Source organism: Emydura macquarii, unplaced genomic scaffold, assembly GCF_026122565.2.
Source record: "Emydura macquarii macquarii isolate MOO-44397 ecotype Brisbane River unplaced genomic scaffold, CSIRO-AGI_Emac_v2 contig_6, whole genome shotgun sequence".
Lineage (NCBI taxonomy): Eukaryota > Metazoa > Chordata > Testudines > Chelidae > Emydura > Emydura macquarii.
This window is the reverse complement of record NW_027130143.1, coordinates 749518-769598: the sequence shown is the minus strand read 5'-3', so window position 1 is coordinate 769598 and position 20081 is coordinate 749518. Positions and strand designations below refer to the sequence as shown.

Genomic DNA, 20081 nt, shown 5'->3' with positions numbered 1-20081 from the left:
AAGAAGAAAAAACAGTTGCTAACCGTCTGTAATTGTTGTTCTTCGAGATGTTGCTCGTGTCCATTCCAAGACCCACCCGCCTGCCCCTCTGTCGGAGCCAACTGGCAAGCAGGAACTGAAGAGGCAGAGGGTTGGCAGGGCCCTATATAGAGCGCCGTGAGAGCGCGACTCCTGGGGGCACTAGAGCCGACCCGATGGGTACTTCTGAGGGAAAGTTTTCTGGAGAACTATGCACGTGGTGTGCACACACCTACTTGGAATGGACATGAGCAACGTATCTGGAAGAACAGCAGTTACGGAACGACAGGTAACAATTTTTTACGTGTGCAACTGACCTCTGCAATCAAGTGATCTTAATATTGTAACTCTCATCCCTGTTCTTTGTTATGCTCTCTGCTGCATCTTGTTTAAAATCAATGTGTAATACAATAAATGTCTTCTGCATGATCTGAAGCTGCAGGCAGGTCCCTTGCCCAGCTGCACTGCAGCTTCTTCCTCTCACCGGTTCCTTTCTTGTTATCTAACGGAAAAAGAAACTTTCCAGAGGTTTCCTACTACTAGTATCTCATGAGCCAGCTCTTCTGCCCATGAAGACTCCCAGTCCAATTAGGAAGCAGATCTGGACTCATAGAGAAGAGAGCCAAGGATCTGAGGGATTTAATTCTTTACTTGCAAAATTAATGCTAGAACAGCAACACTTCTGAGAGTAAATTGGATTTACATGCAGCTGCATTGAAGAATCATCTGGCAGAGCAGCTCAGAGTGCTGTAGCGCCTGGTGTGTGCAATCTGTCTCTGCAGTGACTCAGCAGATAAGTACTCAAGTGATTTCTTTGCTTTATGTTGAATGCCTTATTAATAAAAATACATTTGTGTTTTTATGTGTGACCAGATAGATCAGCCCAACAGAACTACTCGCCTTGAGCCAAGACTTGCCCTGCCCCGCTGCTGCTTCTCTTGGCCTACACACCCTGCTTTCTCCCCAATAAGGCCAGCAGACCTGCCCACATTTATATTTAGCAAAGATGGATTCCCCTATATTATAGCTTAGTGACTGCCAGCAGAACGTGTGTCCGGGACTGAGGGTCTTGAACCCTGGTCCATGGGGGCTCTTTGGAGCTAGTAAGCTCCAACCTGCTACACAGTGATCTGCTAACTGTCATCATAGGAGCTGAATTCTGACCGAGGACCCCAGTCATGGGAGCTGATTGGCAGAACACCAGGGCTCCTGATTGGTTCACAGCTCCTATTTAAACCCAGCACACAACAGGAATTTGTCCATGCAACTGGGTTCATGTTGCTTCAGATTGGAATATCTGCTCCTACTGCCTGCTACTGATGACCTGGTAACTGACTCCTGCTCTGAACTACGAGGTCAGACCTGCCGTGGTCTGGTCCTGTCAATGTGACAAGGTGAATCCACCTTAGGAAAAAAATTGTTCTCTTCTTGGATCTTTCTGCCTTTCCTCAGTACAAAAGAGAAACATTGCTCTGAAAAGAGAGATTATCTCAAGACATATGTTGTCCCAGTTAAACCTGGATGATCTTGGTCTGTGGTCTGCAGGTCACCAGCAGAGATCTCAAAGTTATTGAGGAAAAAAGTGGGTTTAATGGTAGCATGAACCTCCAAATCCCAGTTCATGCTGCACTTAGAATCATAGAATATTAGAGTTGGAAGGGACCTCAGGAGGTCATCTAGTCCAACTCCCTGCTCAACGCAGAACTAACCTCAGCTATATCATCCCAGCCAGGGCTTTGTCAAGCCTCAGCTTAAAAACCTCTAAAGATGGAGATTCCACCACCTCTCTAGGTAACCCATTCCAGTGCTTCACCACCCTCCTAGTGAAAAACCTTTTCCTAATGTCCAACCTAGACCTCCCGCCCTGCAACTTGAGACCGTTGCTCCTTGTTCTGTCATCTGCCACCACCGAGAACAGCCTAGCCCCATCCTCCCTGGAACCCCCTTTCAGGTAGTTAAAGGCTGCTATCAAATCCCCCCTCATTCTTCTCTTCTGCAGACTAAACAAGCCCAGTTCCTTCAGCCTCTCATCATAAGTCCTGTGCTCCAGCCTCCTAATCATTTTGGTTGCCCTCCACTGGACTCTCTCCAACTTGTCCACATCCTTTTTGTAGTGGGGGGCCCAAAACTGGACACAATACTCCAAATGTGGCCTCACCAATGCCGAATAGAGGGGAATAATCACTTCCTGTGACCTGCTGGCAATGCCCCTCCTAATGCAGCCCAATATGCCATTAGCCTTCTTGACAACCAGGGCACACTGCTGACTCATATCCAGCTTTTTATCCACTGTAACCCCCAGCTCCTTTTCTGCAGAACTACTGCCTAGCTCGTCAGTCCCCAGTCTGTAGCTGTGTATGGGATTCTTCCTTCCTAAGTGGAGGACTCTGCACTTTTCTTTGTTGAACCTCATTAGATTACTTTTGGCCCAATCCTCCAGTTTGTTTAGGTCACTCTGTATCCTATCCCTATCTTCCAGGGTATCCACCACTCCCCCCAGCACTTGAAGCTGTGCAGCTAGGGGCTTGGTGAAAAGTGCTTGCACTTTGTATTCCAAACACAGCACATGGTACAATCAGACAAGAATCTCACTGAAACCGTTGTTGGTTTCCTTCTGTCTGTGAGAATTTTGCAGCCTGCGGTGGGGGTCTGAAAGGAGCTGGCATTTTCATACATCGTAACAATTCTTACCTTTAAGATTGTCGCTAGTGAGCTGCTTCCTCCTGCAGCTGGTGTCATTGGAGTGATAATGAGTGTCCGACAGCATGAATTCTACTCTGCGAGGAGGAGGAAGGTTTATTATGTGATGAATCAATAACCGCTATTACTATATTAGTTTAATTATGCCACAAAGATACTCCGTTTAGGCACCTGCATCCCTTTGTGATGTTACCCTGCCCTCCCTTGCCCTTCCCTTCCCTATAGCATGTACCTGCAGTCCGAATGGACAACACACAGACCAAAGATAGACCCAGGAGTAGAGAAGGGATGAAGATAATAGGCAAGGGGGTGGTGGGAGGAAGAAGTAAGGCAACAAGGTGGCTTGGATGGGACAGTCTGCGTCACATTAGTGCCAGGGTCTGTGGAAACACTAACACTGTTCACTTGTTCACAGAGAATTAAAGGCAGGTTTCTAGAAAGAGGTGAGCTTTGAGGAGGGATCTGAAGGACTACGTGGTGATTGGATGGTAGCTGAGGCTGGGGAACAGACTCAGGGAATAAGGCAGCATGGGACCAGGGAACAAAGGGAGTGAGAGGGAAGATGGAATTGCTGGAGTCTGAATAGCGAACAGGAGAATGGATGGAATTGCATGAATCCACCACTGTCATGCTTGGCTTTCGATCCTGCTGTGCTGGGAGAACGGGAGTCTGGATCCAGCACTAGCCCTAGCACACTGGCTTCTGTATCCTGCTGTGGTCAGAGGACAGGCACGAGACCCTTGTCTTGAGTGTATTAGCATTGTCTGGATACAAGTGAATATGAAACTGCTGCTTGATGATGTTGCACCATAGGGAATCCTGGGGCAAAATCCTTCCCCACTGAAGTGAACGGGAGTTTTGTCACTGATTTCAGTGCCGCAGGGTTCCAGATCTGGTCGGTAGTGAGAGCTGCCTCTCAGTGAGTGAGGTTGCAGGTTGAAAAAGAGGGAGAAGAAAGCAGAGGGAAAGGATTTAGAGGGGGTGTGGTGGTCCTTTGTCACACATTAAAGAACATGCAGCTGGCATGTTCTCATTAATATTTAAGAATCCAGTCTGCCCAGGAGGGGAAACGAGAGCAGACCCAAGCTGTTTGAGGGTAGTGAGGAAAGAGAGAGAGTGGAGGGAAACACTTGTATTCCTAAAGACCCAGGAAAGAATGTACAAAGCAGAAACTTGACAGCAGTGCAGAAAGATTACCGGCTTCCAGTAGGAGGGCTGTGGTCCTGGTTTGTGTGTGTTGTGCTGCCGTCCTGTGGAATGAAGTGTTACGGAGAAAAGTCTGATTGGAAATAGGCAAGCTAATGCATGTGGGAAAAATAGTTTGAAACAACATATCCTCAATGGGAACATGGAGAGCGAGTGGGGAGAATAGGTGTGCATTAGGATGAGGCAGAAAATGGCCAGAGCAGCTTGGGGTTCCTGAGAAATCAGACCATGTGTGCGCGCTGCCTTTGCCTGTGCCAACACTATTTTTTTTCTCCCAAATTTCCCTCTGTTGCTAACACCAGTTCAGCTGCATGGGAGCACCCACTAGTGGGAATACTAGTGTACATGACAGGGGGCCGGCTACCACCATTTTGACCCCCATTCCATTTAGAATTGCCTTGACAGGGGTAAGAAAACTGGTGATGGCTGTCTTCTTTTCTATACTAGTGTTCCCTCCTTGGGGCTGCACCAGTGTGGGCAGCAATGGAAATTTTAGGGAAAAATGGCTTGTGTAGACAAAAGGTTGGTGTGTAGGAAGGCACTGTGGCCTCCCCCGGGGCCAGAGCCTGAGAGAGGACCCCAGCAGCCTGAATGGACCAAACCAGGCCCAGCAGCTAAGTCTACCCGGCAACAAAGGAATTGGGCTGCGATAGGACCGCCTGGCCAGCCCAATCAGTGGCAGTGGGGCGGAGCCCCCACAGGAAGGGGTGGTATAAAAGGCCGGCCCCAGGGCTCAGTCTGGGAGAGATTGCTGTTGGAGACAGATGTGTTGCCCTGTCGGCAGAGGCCTAGGCCGGAGCAGAGCCACCGACCAACCCTGGCCCTCAAGACTGGGTAGGGCCCTCACGGACCTGGACCAGGCAATCCGACCAGAGCGACTGGCCTGAGGTACCTGGACCCCGGGACTGGACCGAGCCACTGGAGCCCCAGGATGGGGTGGAGACCCTGCAGCAACCCGGGAGGAGGATACCCTCCGAGGCCGGACAGGACCTGGAGGAGCTGCCGGAAGCTGAGCCCTTCCCCACGCCCAATGACCTAGAGGAGCTGCCCTCGAGGAGGAGCTCCCCGCACTGCTGCCCGTGGATGAGGAGGGACTGATGGGCCTACCCTGGACCGAGTACCCCCGCGATACCGAGGAGACAGGTACTGGGCCAGCGGGGAGGAAGTGGCCCAGGGACCGCCATAGCTCGTGGCTGAGTCTGAGGCCTGGTCGGCGTGTTGCGGCGGGAGCCCTGCCAACACAGTGGCAACCGCTTTTGTCACTGCTAGGGCCCTGGGCTGGGACGCGGTGGAGACGGTTGGGCCTGTGCCCCCCTTCCCCTCCCCTTCCCTAGCCACCCCGGGGAGAACCCCCTTCTCCCTACCGCCCCAGACAGCGAACCCACTGCTGACTCCCTCACTCGCCCGCCCTGCCTGAGGGCCGGGGCGTTCAACTGCTCGCTCACCCTGCCTAAGGGTTAGAGCAGTCGACTGCGTGCTCGCTCGCCCTGCCTGAGGGCCAGACTCCTTGCTCGCCGAAAGCGAACAGTTTCCCCTTGGTTTGGAAGGTGCTGTGGCCTCCCCCGGGGCCAGAGCCGAAGGGGGATCCCAGCAACCAGGCCAGTGAGGACAGCCCGGTGACAAGGTGGTTCTGGTGCAAGGCACGGAAAGAGATTGAAATTGGAGGGAGTGAGGACTTGGGTGATGAGTTAAATCGGTACAGTTTGGATCAGTCCTGGATAGGAAGGACGTTATAACAGGGTGGAAATATCTGAAGAGTGTTGGGGGGGGGCTTGGGAGGATTTATTTTTCTTTTACTGTTAGGATGTGAGGAGATGTTTGGGGAATGGTTCACGGGTGTCGGGGAGCAGGGGAGGTTTGAAGGGTGTTTCACCATTGTTAGGAGGAGGGGAGGTTTGGGGCATACAGAAATTGGTGCCATGTCCTTCTCTTCAGCAGCGCCCACTGTATCACACTGCTCAGGAATGTGATACCCTGGTAAGCTTTGCCAGCATTGTCCAGTCCTAATGACGTGGATCCTCTCTGCTTTCTGAGCTGCTTCTTGGGTCCTAGAGAGCCTGCCACAGTCCCTGCTTTGGTTCCTCAGCTTATTTTGGCGCTCTTTTTAGTGGCTTTCATTGGCTTTTACTTTTTCTTGGCTGGTTATCAGAGGATCCTCTTATGAAGCAGGAGATGGCAGGGAAGCTGTGGTGGGACCTGGACTTGGAGATTGAGGTGATAAGTCTTCAGCTTCAGCAATCTCCAATAAACCAGTAATTCCTCTCCTCTGCTTTTGTCTGCGACCCTGCTCTGTTGCTCTTCCAGGGGCATTCAGAGCACCAGAATGTGCTGCAACTGACCTTGCGTATTGATTTCTTCAAGCTTCAGATTTTGGTGTCTGATAGGACTGACTCCTTTGTATGTCTTCACTTCCCCGGCCTCTCACTGGGCTTGACTGAACCAAATGGCATTTAAACGTCACTCCAGGTTCAGAGCTGCACCACTTGCTGCTCTGGCTGATGGGAAGGAGAGCCACAAAGGATGTGTATTATGTTCTCAGGATCTCATTTGCCTGGACTCTTCTTTCTCTGTGCAGATTCACGTCAAACTGGATCATAGTGGAGCTCTATTGCACTGATGAATGTATCTGACTTCTCTCTGCCATTTTCCTAGCAAGGAGGGTGCTGCTGCAACACCAAAGGTTCCATTTTGGGTCTCCTGAGCGCTGGAGGAGCCAGGCAGGCTCTTTTGTCTTTGCTTGCAGAGTTCTGGGGTGGTTTCTCTGATCATTGTAGACGGAGGTTTTTTTCCTGAGTCTCATGCTAGCCAAATCACTCATTATTTGTGTTATTTCTTTTGTGAAAGTCACTGGCAAAAGAGTATCTGCTCCAAAGACCTTGCACTCTTCCAGCAAAGCTGGCTATTGCAGGATTGGATAGCAGAAGTCTCAGAGGAAAAAATTCCTGTGCACACCAATCTGTGAAGCTGAACTCCAGCCCTTTGAGGAATGAGCGTGTTCAAACTCTGTTGTGCTTACTTAGCTCCGCTGTCTATCTGCTTGGGGCTGTCTCCTCAAATCAGCAATTTCTGGAACCTACGCACTTGTGTGGAATTTGCTTAAATAAATATATTTACTAAAAAGTATAATTGGGGAAAAACCCACAACCCTAAAAGGAGGGCCTGTGTGCAACTGAGAAAAGACAACCCCCTTGAGAACTGGTCTAATCGCTGGCACCATTTGGGAAGCCGACGGCAGAAAGTGACATCAATAATAAAAACACAGTTCTAAAGTAGAGCGTAAAAGCGGCAGCAACTCCAGTTATAAAAACTCAGGATGAGAGTCAGTGTTGAAGGAGCTTGATCTTGTCTCTTCATTTAAGCGCTTTCAGTTCAAGAGACAGATAGGTGGTTTATATCACTTTAAAATGTTGTCTGGGTACAACACAATGTAACCGAGAGAGAAAAATAAAACCATCCGCTATCTAATACATTTTACATGCATCAACTTGGCTTTGTTGCCTACCAGGAAGCTGGCATGTCACCTTAGGTTTCAAGCATTGTGGGGTCTTGCTGGAACAGTTGTTGCTAAAAGTCACATAACTGCTAAGACTTCAGTTTATCGTGTGTCTGTGTCACAGTTGTATATAATGTAAATGTGTCGCTTTATGATGTGTATGAATAGAAGATATGTAGTAGTGGGGTAGATGTGTGTCTTGGGGACTTGGGTGGAGGGCAGGGGGAGAGAGTAATTTGCCTTAGTGGCTCTGGCTTCCATGATACACTCCAGCTGTCTTCAATCTCTGGGGCAAGAAATGTGTCTCTGGTAGCTCATCTGCAGTATGCCCTCTGGCTGGGTTAAGGTGCTGAGAGTGAATTAGTGCCCTGTGGTGCTGGTGGACATGGTTTCCAGTATATTTGCTGGCTTCCTTGGGTATCCAGGAAGGGAATGTTCCCCCAGTGGCTTTTCTTCAGTAACAGGGTGTTAACATTGTGTATTGTGTGTTTTCCTGGGATGTCATGGCTGCAGGCAAATCTGAAGAAGTTCATGGAGTACGTGCAAATGCTAAATGTGGAGAAGGTCTGCAGACTGCTGGAGAAGGGACTGGACCCCAACTTCCATGATCCGGACACTGGAGGTGAGACTAGTTTCCCCAGAGATGGGGAGATGGCAGAGGAGGGTTGGGGCAGTTGGTTGCTTTTGGGGATACAGTGGGATTTTGGGGGGTAGTGGTTTGGTTGAAGGGGTAGCAAGTGGTATTAGGGAAAATGTGGGAGTTGAGTTTTGGGTTGCAGAGGCCTTCAGAAAAGAGTCCCATGAATGTGTTTTTTATTGTGTTTCTCTTGGGGGGGGGGGGCGGTGGAGCCTGGGGTTCTGAAGCTGAGAGATACCAGGACCTGGGATTGTCAGGCGAGATGACATAGGGCAGCCTAGAGTTCTCTCTAGATGAAGCAGTCATGGGGATGCAGAGGTAGTCTCAGGACAGATGAGATGGGTCTGAAGGGATGTAGTCTTGGCTTCTGAGTCCTTCAGGAATTGCCCGCCTCTGTGAGAAGCGCACACATGCACAGCAGTGTGTTGAACCCTCCAGAAGGGCAGTGACTGTTGGGGTTGGGTGCATGCTTCCTGGCAGATCCAGTTGTTTGATACTGAAGGTGTGTAAGGAGCTGCAGCACTGATCCCAGCTAGTTCTTTTCTTACTGCTTTTGTTACGAGTGTAGCTCTCACCCTTTGCGCACCTTTGTGGTGTCCTTTAGTGCAGTCCTGGGGTGGGATTAGTCATTCTTCCAATTTCGGTGTTAAAACAATAGTGTGAAGTTTGTTACTTTTAGCACAGAGTAGGTTCCATGCCTGCTGCATGACTTAGGCAGATTTCCAGCCAATGAGCATGCCAAGCTGTTCTGCAGAGACACAAGAGTGTGAGTACCAACCTCAGGGCAGACGGTTAGGAACCAGGGTACAAACCCCAAAATGGTTGAGAGTGCTACATTTCAATTCCAGCAACCAAACTGTAAACTCCTTAGTCTTAACATGGAGTCATAGATAGTCCCCTCAGGTACATCATTCTGTCTCGCCACCCTCCTGAGCCTGCCTTTGTGAGAAACGTCCTCACACCAAGGATCACAGCAACATTCAGGTTACTCCCAGACTCAAAGGACCAGTCACTTACCCTAGGTCAATTGCACCTTAGATCTCACACCAAAAACAATGCATATAGCCAATCCTGTAATAAACAGTATCCAGATTTATTAAATAGGAAAATGAAACCAGAGAATTATTTACAGGGTTAAAGCAGGTAAACATAAATACACAAATGAGTTACAATCTTAAGTTTCAAAAGGTAACAGAACCTTCTTTAATAACCAAGCTCTATATGTCCTTTAGGGTAAAACCAGGCTAGGAAGCTGGGGATCCCTTGCTTAACCTAGAAACACTTTGCCCCCCAGAGTCCAAGCAGCATAGAGATACAGCTCCTCCGTGTTAGGGGTTTTTATTCCCATCTCCCCATTGGCTCTCAGCTACAAACTCAGCTGATGGGAGGAATCCACTGGTATGGCTCATCTTCATGAGGAGGGAAGAGCAGAGCAACAAAGTATTTTGTCCTCTTTAATGTTCCACAGTAGTCTGTCTGTTGTCGATGGGCCTTCCCTGTTGGCCAGGACATAACAGCACTTTATACTAGTCATTGTCTCTCTCCTGTCTGGTGATTTACAATGTTACGGAAGCTTACAATACAAATGCTTAGCTATTACCTTACAGTGTGGGATACAGATGCTATAAGTGAGATGAATGCAGGCAGCAGCTCATAAACATGGAGTAAAGTCTAAACACTACATTTATTCTTATCATTCTAATACCTGTTTTAACAATAGCAACACACAGGCGAGCCAGCCTGATTCCAGCTCTGTATTGCTCAGTGTGCAGTTGATTCATGGGGACCTTGGCATGAGCTGGCACCTGATCTGCCAGCGTAAGAGTTGACTCTAATCTGATGGTTAATTTTCTGTGTGTATTTGTGGTTCACTTGGATCCCCATTCCAGTTTGGTTCTAGCCAGTTGTTATTCCCTGAGCCTCTGTGTCAGATTCCTGGTGGTGTATCCTAAAAGCTCAGGTTTTAAACGCTGTGCTTGCTTTTGTAGTAAATGTTGATAATGTACCCACCTGTCCACTGCCTAGGTAAGGGGCAGTCCCTAAAGACTTTCTTCCATTTGCTAGTTTTTTACCCCAAGAACTCAGGAGTAGCTGAGCCTTTTGAAAACTTCTCTTATGAAGGAAGCACTCCAGCTTCCTCACGCTCAGCTAGCCTCTCCATTAGCTCTTACTTGGCAGAGTACTTCTGTAGATTCAACTAGCCCTGGGCGAAAGAACCTAAAACTGTCTTGGAAGAGTTCTGGAAGGTTTTGGATCCAGTCTTTATTTCAAAGAAGCCCTGGGTTTTAGAGCAGGCTGCTCCTGGCAGCTCAGAGCACGTGGTAAGATGTAGAGAGAAGAAAAAGAAGCATGATGGATCCTACTGGTTACTGGGTTCGAATTCAAAACTGAAAAGGCATAGCCACAATGGATTTGATGGGGCTTGATGCAAATGTAGGGCTCAGAATAGATGGTGATCTTATTGGGATGCCTCAGAACTGAGTGTCCTAGTTCTTGTACAAATACAGCCTGCTTCCTCTTTACTCTCACATTTTAAATCTGGGCCCTGTGCTGATTCAGTTACTTGGAGGTATATAGCATTAGACCATTGTTCACATTCATAGAGTTTAAGGTCAGAAAGGACCATTAGATCAGCTAGTCTGACCTTCTGTATGTCAGAGGCCATTACATTTCATCCAGTTACTCTGTATTGAGCTCAATAACTTATGTAAGACTAAGCAATATGTTCAAGAAATCTTAATCTGAAGACAACAAGAGATGTAGAATCCACCACTTCCTTTGGTAGTTTGTTCCAGTGGTTTGTACCTAACTTCTAATTTGAATCAGTCTGGCTTCAGCTTCCGTCCATTAGTTCTTTTTCTGCCTTTTTCTGCTCGATTAAAGAGCCCTTTAGTATCCAGTATTTTCACCCCATGAAGGTACTTCTACACTGTAATCAAGTCACCTCACAGTCTTCTTTTTGACAAGCTAATAAGATTTCCTTAAGTCTCTCACTGTAAGGCATTTTTTCCATCCCACGGATAATTTTTGTGGCTCTTTTCTGAACCTTCGTCGGTTTCTCAATTTCTTTTAAAAATGTGGGCACTAGAGGTTGGGCACGGTATTCCGTTATTGGTCTCTCCAGTGCCATATAGAGAGATAAAAATCACATCTTTACTCCTACCACTACTCCTTGTTTATACATCCAAGGGTCCCATTATCCTTTTGGCCATTGCACCACACTGGGAGTTCATGTACAGTTGATAATCCACCATGGTCCCCAATTCTTTTCCAGAAACACTGCTTCCCCCGTTCTGTCAGTATGGCCTGTATTCTTTGTTCCTAGATGTCGGACTTTACATTGGGTCATATTGAAACACACATTGTTTGCATGTGCCCAGCTTACTAAGCAGTCCAGATCACTCTGTATCAGTGACCTGCACTCTTCATTATTTACTACTCCTCCAATCTTTGTGTCATCTGCAGACTTCATTAGTAGTGACTAATCATGGTTTCTTTCAGGTTATTGATAAAAATGTTATTGTATACAGCCAAGAACTGATCACTGTGGGATCCCCTTGGAAATGCACTTGCTTGTTAATTATTCCCTATTAACAATTACCTTGAGACCTATCAGTCAGCATTTTTAAAATCAATTTAGTATGTGCCATGTTGAATTCATATTGTTCTAATTTCTTAATCAAAATGCTATGTTACCAAGTCTCATGCCTTACAGAAGTCTAAGTATATTATAGCAACATTATTACCTTTATCAGCCAAACTTGTATCCTCATCAAAAAAAGATATTAAGTTAGTTTGACAAATCTAATTTTCATAAACCTATTGGGATTAGCATTAATTATTTTCTCCTTTAATTTTTTATTACATGAGTCCTGTGTCAGCTGTTCCATTATTTTTCCTCAGGATTGATGTCAAGCAGATAAGCTTATAATTACCTCATTCATCCCATTAACCCTTTTAAAATATTGATTCAACATAAGCTTTTTTCCTAGTGCTCCAGAACTTCCCCAGTATTCAGTTTATTGAAAATCATCATTAACAATCCAGACATCTCCTTAGCCAGTTCTTTTAAAACTCTTGGATGCAAATTATCTGGACCTCCTTATTTAGAAAATACCTAGCTTCAGTAGTTGCTGTTTAATATCCTTCTAAGTTACTGCTGGAATGGAACATCTTTTATCATTATGAGATATGGATACATCAGCTGGCATTTTCCCTAATATAGAACAGAAATATTTATTGAACACTTCTGCCTTTTCTGCATTATCATTGACAATTCTACCATTTCCATCTAGTAAAGGACTAGTACCATCCTTAGGACTCCTTTTGTTTCTAATATACTTTAAAAACTCTTTATTTTCCTTAACTCTGCTGGCCATTTATTTCTCCTTCTGTCCTTTGGATTCCTTTATCAATGTTCTACATTTCCTAGTTTCTGATTTATATTAAGCACTATCAACTTCCCCTCTTCTCCATTTGTTATATATTTTTTTATTTTTTACTTCTCTGCTAGGCCAGATTATTTTTTAACCCATGTAGCCTTCTTTCTCAATTGTAGGATTGTGGATTTTTGGGGGTCTAATAAAATGTTCTTTAAACAGTTCCAAACTGTTAGTCACATGTTTCTGTTCAAACTCTTTCTTTCAGCTGATCTGGCTCATAATTGTTTCCAGCTTTGTGCAACTGGCCCTTCTTCCCTGGGACCCTTCTGTCTCCTCTTCCATTTCTCTGAGCACTGTTCTGTCATTGTTCACCAGTTTGGGAGTCCTCTCAAGATAGCATGCTTCAGGTTTGAGGACTGTTCAAGTTGACCTCATTACTGTCTTGGGGGAGTCTGAGGTGCCTTGGATCCAGGCAGTTCCAGTTATGAAATCTTCTGAGGACAAGGGCCCTACTACAATGTCCTCATATCCCCCCCTGATGATTTTCAGAGGTGCTAGGGCCTCCTTTGATGTATGTCAGAGGCTTTGGTGTTAGAGGCATCATGTGTGATTTTATTCCAAAGACGTCACATTGCCTTTTTCATAAATTGGAGTTAGGGCAGATAAAACAGGTGTCAGTTTCCATCAGTGAAAGAGTTCTGGAGCTGATTAGAGACTTTTGGCTAATGCCTACCCCCTTTCCAATCTGTGCAAAAAAGTGAATTGTCTCCATCAAGTGCCTCATCATTCAATTAACATTTCTAAATCCACCCAGCACCTGGAACTACATAATTATTTTCTAGCACCCACGAGTGTGATAGGAGTTTCACAGAAAAGACATGGAAGAGTCTGTGATCCCTGTAATGCTGCCTGCAATGAGTCAGGAGCATTCATGCCTACCTCAGGGCACACGGTTAAGAATCAGGGCACAAACCCCAAATTGGCTGTGAGTTCTATACTTAGATTTCACCAATCAATTATCAAAGTAAACTCCTCGGGCACCATAACAGCCTTAACATGGAATCAGAGACAGTCCCTTTGTGCAATCTGATCTATTTCACACCCAGGTGAGCCTACCATTGAGATAGGTGGTCCCTTACACCATAAATCACAGCACAGTCCCAAAGGACCGCAGGTCAGGTGCACCTTAGATCTCACACCAAAGACAACACTTGTAGCCAATCCTATAATATTTTATATACAGATTTATTAAACAGGAAAAGGAAATGAGAGAATTATTTACAAGGTAAAAGCAGGGAAACATATCTGCACAAATGAGTTAGTCTTAAATTTCAAAAGGCAATAGAAACTTCTATAATAAGCAAGCTGTCTATGTCCTTTAGGGCAAACCCAGGCTAAGCAGATGGGGATTTCTTGCTTATGGCTGGAAAAACCTTGTCCCCCAGAATTCAAGCAGCATAGTGATACCTAGTTCCATTTGTTTTGGGGTTTTATCTCCTTCCTACCACATGCTCTGAGTGGCAAACTCAGCTGATGGGAGGAATCTCCTTGCATGGCTCATTCACACTGGCAAGCAAGGGTGGGAGGGAGGAGCAGAACAACATCATTTGTCCTTTTTAATGCCCACAATAGTCCCTTCAGTGTGATGGACCTGTCCTGTTGGGAAGGACGTAACACCTTCTGGTGAAGATCAGCTCTCCATATTAATTAACGTCTCTCTCCTGTCTGATTTACACAGACTATCACAGAGGCTCACAATGCACCCACTCAAATGTTACCTTGCAATATGGGATACAGATGTTAGAAGTAAGATTAATGCATGCAGCAGCTCACAAGTATTCAAGAAAAATCCTAAACACATTCTTATAACTCTAATACCTATTTTAACAATACCAACACCCGGGTAAGCCAGACTGATTTCAGCTCTGTATTTATCAGCTGAGACCTGGGGACCTTGGCGTGAGCTGGCATCTGATCTGACAGCATCACAGTCCCTGCCTTAAAGATTTTACAATCTAAATGGTCACATGAGAAATGAGTTAATATATAAAATACACCAGGAAGGGGAGTGGAATGAAGAGAGACCTCAATTACAGAGATACAATTTCAATGGTAAGTCGATTTAGGCAGAACAACGTCTCGGCAGTTCAGAATTAGTTGTTGAGGAATAAGCAAGCTAGTTTTGTTGCTGATCTGAAAGAGGGGTTTCTGGGAGATATTTGAATGATGGGAAGGAGGGGACTTCATACACAGAGTATTTGGAAGGTTGTACTAAGAATAAGGAATCACACAGGCCACGGTATGTCTACATAGCAGTTTAACACCAGCTGCTGATCCAGGTCAGCTGACTCATGTTGCAGGATTGTAAAATTGCTGTGTAGACATTCGGACTCAGGCTGGAGCCCAAGTTATGGGATCCTGTGAAGGGGGAGGGTCCCAGGGCCCAGGCTCCAGTCCGAGCCCGAGCCCAATGTCTACACTACAGTTTTTAGTCCTGAAGCCTAAGCCCCACAAATCCAAGTCAGTCAGCCAGCCCAGCCCAGCCACATCCATTCCACAGGTCTTTTATTCAGTGTAGATGTGTCCTAATAGTTTTAGGCCTGGGCTGTGCACAGCTTGCACCAGTTTGACTGAAGGTGTGATGTTTAATCCATATAGTTAAACCAATGCACTTGGTGCATGGACAATCTTACATTGTTTTAGGTGGCCTAATGTGTACACTAGGTTTAAACTGACATAAGAGTGTCTGCAATCAGAGTTGCATTGGTTTAATATCACACCTTTAGAGCTTGTCTCTGCAGCAGAGTTGCACTGGTATAACTTGCCAATTTAGTTAAATCTCTACAAAAGTCTGTGTAGACACTCTTGTTTCAGTATAAAAATGGCTTATTTCAGTTTTGGTCAAATTGACCGACTAGACAAAATAAGTCACTCATGTCAGAATAAGAGTGTACACAGTCTTTTGCACCAGTTTAACTGTATCTTTTTCAAAGTCAATTCAAGTTATACTGGGGCAACTTTCTCATGTAGACAAGGCCTTATTCATGTTAGATCGCATGAATAATGTACAGAGGTCCAGGAAGATGTCTTCCCTTCTTCCATTGACAGCATGAGATCATCAGTGTGTGCTATTAAAGCTGTTTCTGTCCCATGTCCTAGCCTGGATCCACGTTGTACCAGATCTAGGATATTTAGTTAAACTTGTAGTTGGCCATTGGATAGCTTTCTGTGAGATTGCTGAGGAATGGAGGGCTTGATTCTGGGCAGTTAGATTCTTCTGGCAGGTGATCTGTCAGGGGAAGGATCAGATTCCCCATGATTACTCTGTTTCCCCTCCCTACACATTATGGATAGGTGCATAGGGAGCCAGTCCTCCTGTTCCCTAGTGTGATTTGGTGTTCTGTAGGAGACACCAACTGATACACCATCTTGAGCTTTATCTGTGAGGACATTGATTTATAAGCATTCAAGATCATTTTCTTCGGAGTTATCAATGATTCGGAAATAGGTAATGCCATTTTGATGTAGAATGCCATTTCCCCATCTCTTTTGCCCATTCAGTCCTTCCTAATAGTTTATAACTATTGGTTTTTAACATTCCAATCATGTCATCTCACCAGGTTTCAGTAATACCAACTAGATTGAGTTTATGCTCATAAAAGAGCAATTCCAATTCCTCTTGTTTGTTATTTAGGCTCCTAGCATTGGTGTATAGGCAATTCAAGAATTCCTTCTCCATGTCCTTTGGTTTCTTGATTAATTTTGTTCTCAACAACTCAATTTTGCGCTGAGTCCTCATATATCACCACTTTTTACCCTTCCCTTTTGCTATTAGTTTAACCCTAACCCTAGTTTAACCCTAGTTTAGACTAACATGGCTACCCCTCTTAAAATTTTCATTTAGTCTCACTGACAATCAGGACAAGTTCTGAAAAACACAGGTATACGGAATAACATTTTCTTTATATGAAAAGCCTTTAAAATAGTTTGTTTTGTTTTTGTTTTTTTAAATTATTGCAAAATGTCTAGTTTATTTGCGTCCCTCTGCCTGCCTGATGAAATCTCCTTACATCACGAATTGAAAAGAACACTAGATTTTACGACTGGCTTGTGGAACAAGTAGTTTTCAAGAGTAATATTAACTATGTTTAAGATACTGCCATTAATCCAAAATCAGATCCAAGTCTCTGTTGTAGCCAGGAGGAGAAAAGAAAGAGCCAGTGGCAAATGCACAGTTGTGTGGCCACCAGGGCATAGGGGGAGAATGAGTGAAGGCCGTTTTATTCGTATGGAAATGATAAAGGCTGTTGGACAGTATTTAGAAATGCTAGCCAAGCTCTCTTGTGTAACGTGGGGGCAAGTAACAGCCACCTTAGGGCAGAGGTAAATGTGGCAAAAAGTAAAGAAACTGAAGTAGAGGGTAGGTGCCCTGCTGAAGGCCTAATCTCTGTCACAGGAGAGTCTGGAAATCTGCAGGGCCATTACCTCCTCCAAGAAGTCCTCTGCTAGTGCTGTCAGCTATGCCCTATACTGCTTGCCAGCCACAACATGTTCCCTCTTTTCCCCCACCAACTGCCTAAGGTCTGCAGGAGCCTGGCATGGAGCAGTCAGGAGTGAAATGCATATTAGTTAATTAACCATTGGAATAATTTAGCTGGAGAAGTGGTGGATTCTCTGTTACTTGGAGTCTTTAAATAAAGGTTGGATGTCTTTCTAAAAGCTGTGCTCTGACTCCACCAGAAGTTATGGACTTGATGAAGGAACCACTAGCTGAGGTTCTCTGGTCAGTGTTCTGCAGGAGGTCAGACTAAATGATCCAAATGCTCCCTTTTCGTCTTAAAATCTTTTAATCTAGTTACTTGGAGCCTTTGTCTGACAAATCAGTGACATCTTAGTGACCTGACTGCAGTGTGTCAGGCAGTAACAATTCATTTGTGCTCAACTAAAATTGTATGTGGCATTGGTTGTCATCAGTGACATGGCATTGTATAGAGGTTTCAGCTACAACTACAAAGATACTGGTATCGTGTTTCTTGTAGTCTGTGCATATCAGGGACAGATTCTTCCTAGGACAATGGCAAAAGCTACTGGAGCGTTATAGGAAGTTTCTTGTCTCTTTTTTAGTGAGGTTGCAACCAGACTCCCAAGCCAAGGCTGAATTCTCATCCTGAATTAAGTCAGGGAAGTCCTCTGGCCTTAGAATCTATGAAACTATGCTTGTCTCTTGGAAAAAACATCTTCATATTTTCTAAATGCTAAAATTAACTCTCAAGGTGAAGTAGATTTTTTTCCTTCTCATAATATGAATGAATTTGAACATATTCATTCCAGTTGGGGAGATTGCAAAACAGTTTATTTCTCATGCTTTTTGAAGTGTCTGATGTTTCTGTGTTAGGAACATAAGAACATAACAATGGCCATACTGGGTCAGACCAATGGTCCATCTAGCCCAATATCCTGTCTTCTGACAGTGGCCAATGCCAGGTGCTTCAGAGGGAATACAGAGAACAGGTAGTCATCAAGGGATCCAACCCATCGGCCATCCCCAGCCTCTGGAAAACAGCAATCCCTTTCTATCTTAGCTAATAGCTGTTGATGGACCTCCATGAATTTACCTAGTTATATTTTGAACCCTGTTATAGTCTTGGCCTTCACAACATCCTCTGGCACAGAGATCCACAGGTTGTGCGCCGTGTGAAGAAATACTTTCTTTTGTTCATTTTAAATCTGCTGCCTATTAATTTCATTGGGTGACCCCTAGTTCTTGTGTTATGAGGAGGAGTAAATAACACTTCCTTACTCACTTTCTCCACACCAGTCATGATTTTATAGACCTCTATCATATCCCCCCTTAGTCGTCTCTTTTCCAAGATGAAAAGTCCTAGTCCTATTAATCTCTCCTCATATGGCAGCTTTTCCATACCCATTTTCTCCTTTAGTTGCCCTTTTCTGTACCTTTTCCAATTCCAATAGATCTTCTTTGAGATGGGGCGACCAGATCTGCATGCAGCAGGATGTGGGCACATCATGGATTTAGAAAGAGGCAATATGATATTTTCTGTCTTATCTATCCGTTTCCTAATGATTCCCAACATTCTGTTAGCTTTTTTGACTGACACTGCACGTTGAGTGGATGTTTTTAGAGAACTATCCACAATCTCTTGAATGGTAACTGCTAACTTAGACCCCATCATTTTATATGTATAGTTGGGATTATTTTTTCCAATGCACATTACTTTGCATTTATCAACATTGAATTTTATCTGTCATTTTCTTGTCCAGTCACCCAGTTTTGTGAGATTCCTTTGTAACTCTTCGCACTCTGGTTTGGACATAACTATCTTGAGAAGAATCATAGAACATTAGGAATAGAAGGTACCTCAGGGAGATCATCTAGACCAACTTCCTGCCGCACCTTAACCTGTAACGATGGAGATTCCACCACCTCCCTAGGTAGCCCATTCCAGTGCTTCACCACCCTCCTAGTGAAAAAGTTTTTCCTAATAGCCAATGTAGACCTCCCTGGCTGCAACTTGAGACCATTGCTCCTTGTTCTGTCATCTATTGCCACTGAGAACAGCCTAGCTCCATCATCCCCGGAATCTTCCTAAAGGTAGTCAAAGGCCGCTATCAAATCACCCCTCACTCTTCTCTTCTGCAGACTAAATAAGTCCAGTTCCCTCAGTCTCTCCTCTTAAGTCATGTGTCCCAGCCCCCTAATCCTTTTTGTTGCCCTCTGCTGGACTTTCTCTAATTTGTCCACATCCTTTCCGAAGTGGAGGGCCCAAAACTTGACACAATATTCCAAATGTGGCCTCCCGAATGCCGAATAGAGGGGAATAATCACTTCCCTCGATCTGTCCTTGTTGAAACTCATCAGATTTCTTCTGGCCCAATCTTCCAATTTGTTTAGGTCTCTCTGTATCCTATTCCTACCCTCCAGTGTATCTACCACTCCCCCCACCCTAATGTCATCTGCAGACTCGCTGAGGGTGCAATCCACCCCATCCTCTAGATCATTAATGAAGATGTTAAACAAAACCAGTCCCAGAACTGACCTTGAGGCACTGCACTTGATACCATCTGCCAACTAGACCTCAAGCTGTTGATGACTACACATTGAGCCTGATGATCTAGACAGTTTTCTATCCACCGTACAGTCCATTTATCCAACCCATACTTCTTTAATTTGCTGATAAGAATACTGTGGGACACTGTATCAAAAGTGTTATGTTAAATCCTTGGAAAGTACATGTATTCAGAGAGAAATCAGGATGGAACACAGAGAGATGCAAACCCATTAAAAGATTTTATTGAACTACGCTAAAACCAGCCAGGACTGGCTGAGCTATCCCCTAATAGTCTAACTCTAATGCTATGGCAACAAGCTAAGCTCTGTTGCTATGGCAACCTAGGCACTAAGGCAAGACATAAAATACACAACAGAAAGCTTTTCTAAAGTCAAGGTATTTCATATCTACTTTCCCCACATCTGTAGAGCAAGTCATCTCATCATAGAAGGCAAGCAGGTTGGTCAGACGTGATTTGATCTTGGTGAATTCAAGCTGACTGTTCCCCAATCACCTTCCTCTCCTTCAGGTGCTTCAAAATGTATTCTTTGAGGATCTGCTCCATGATTTTTCTG

General features: G+C 45.0%; 1 protein-coding gene across 2 annotated transcripts in view; it reads left to right on the top strand.

The window, feature by feature from the left end:
- The window catches only part of SHANK3 (SH3 and multiple ankyrin repeat domains 3), a 663543-nt gene that overhangs the window by 144892 nt on the left and 498570 nt on the right, over positions 1–20081 (top strand). For both annotated transcript variants that reach the window (XM_067548257.1, XM_067547515.1), the window contains exon 6: positions 7931–8039. In XM_067548257.1, coding sequence (XP_067404358.1) covers positions 7931–8039 — 109 coding nt within the window. The remainder of the gene's footprint in view (positions 1–7930; positions 8040–20081) is intronic.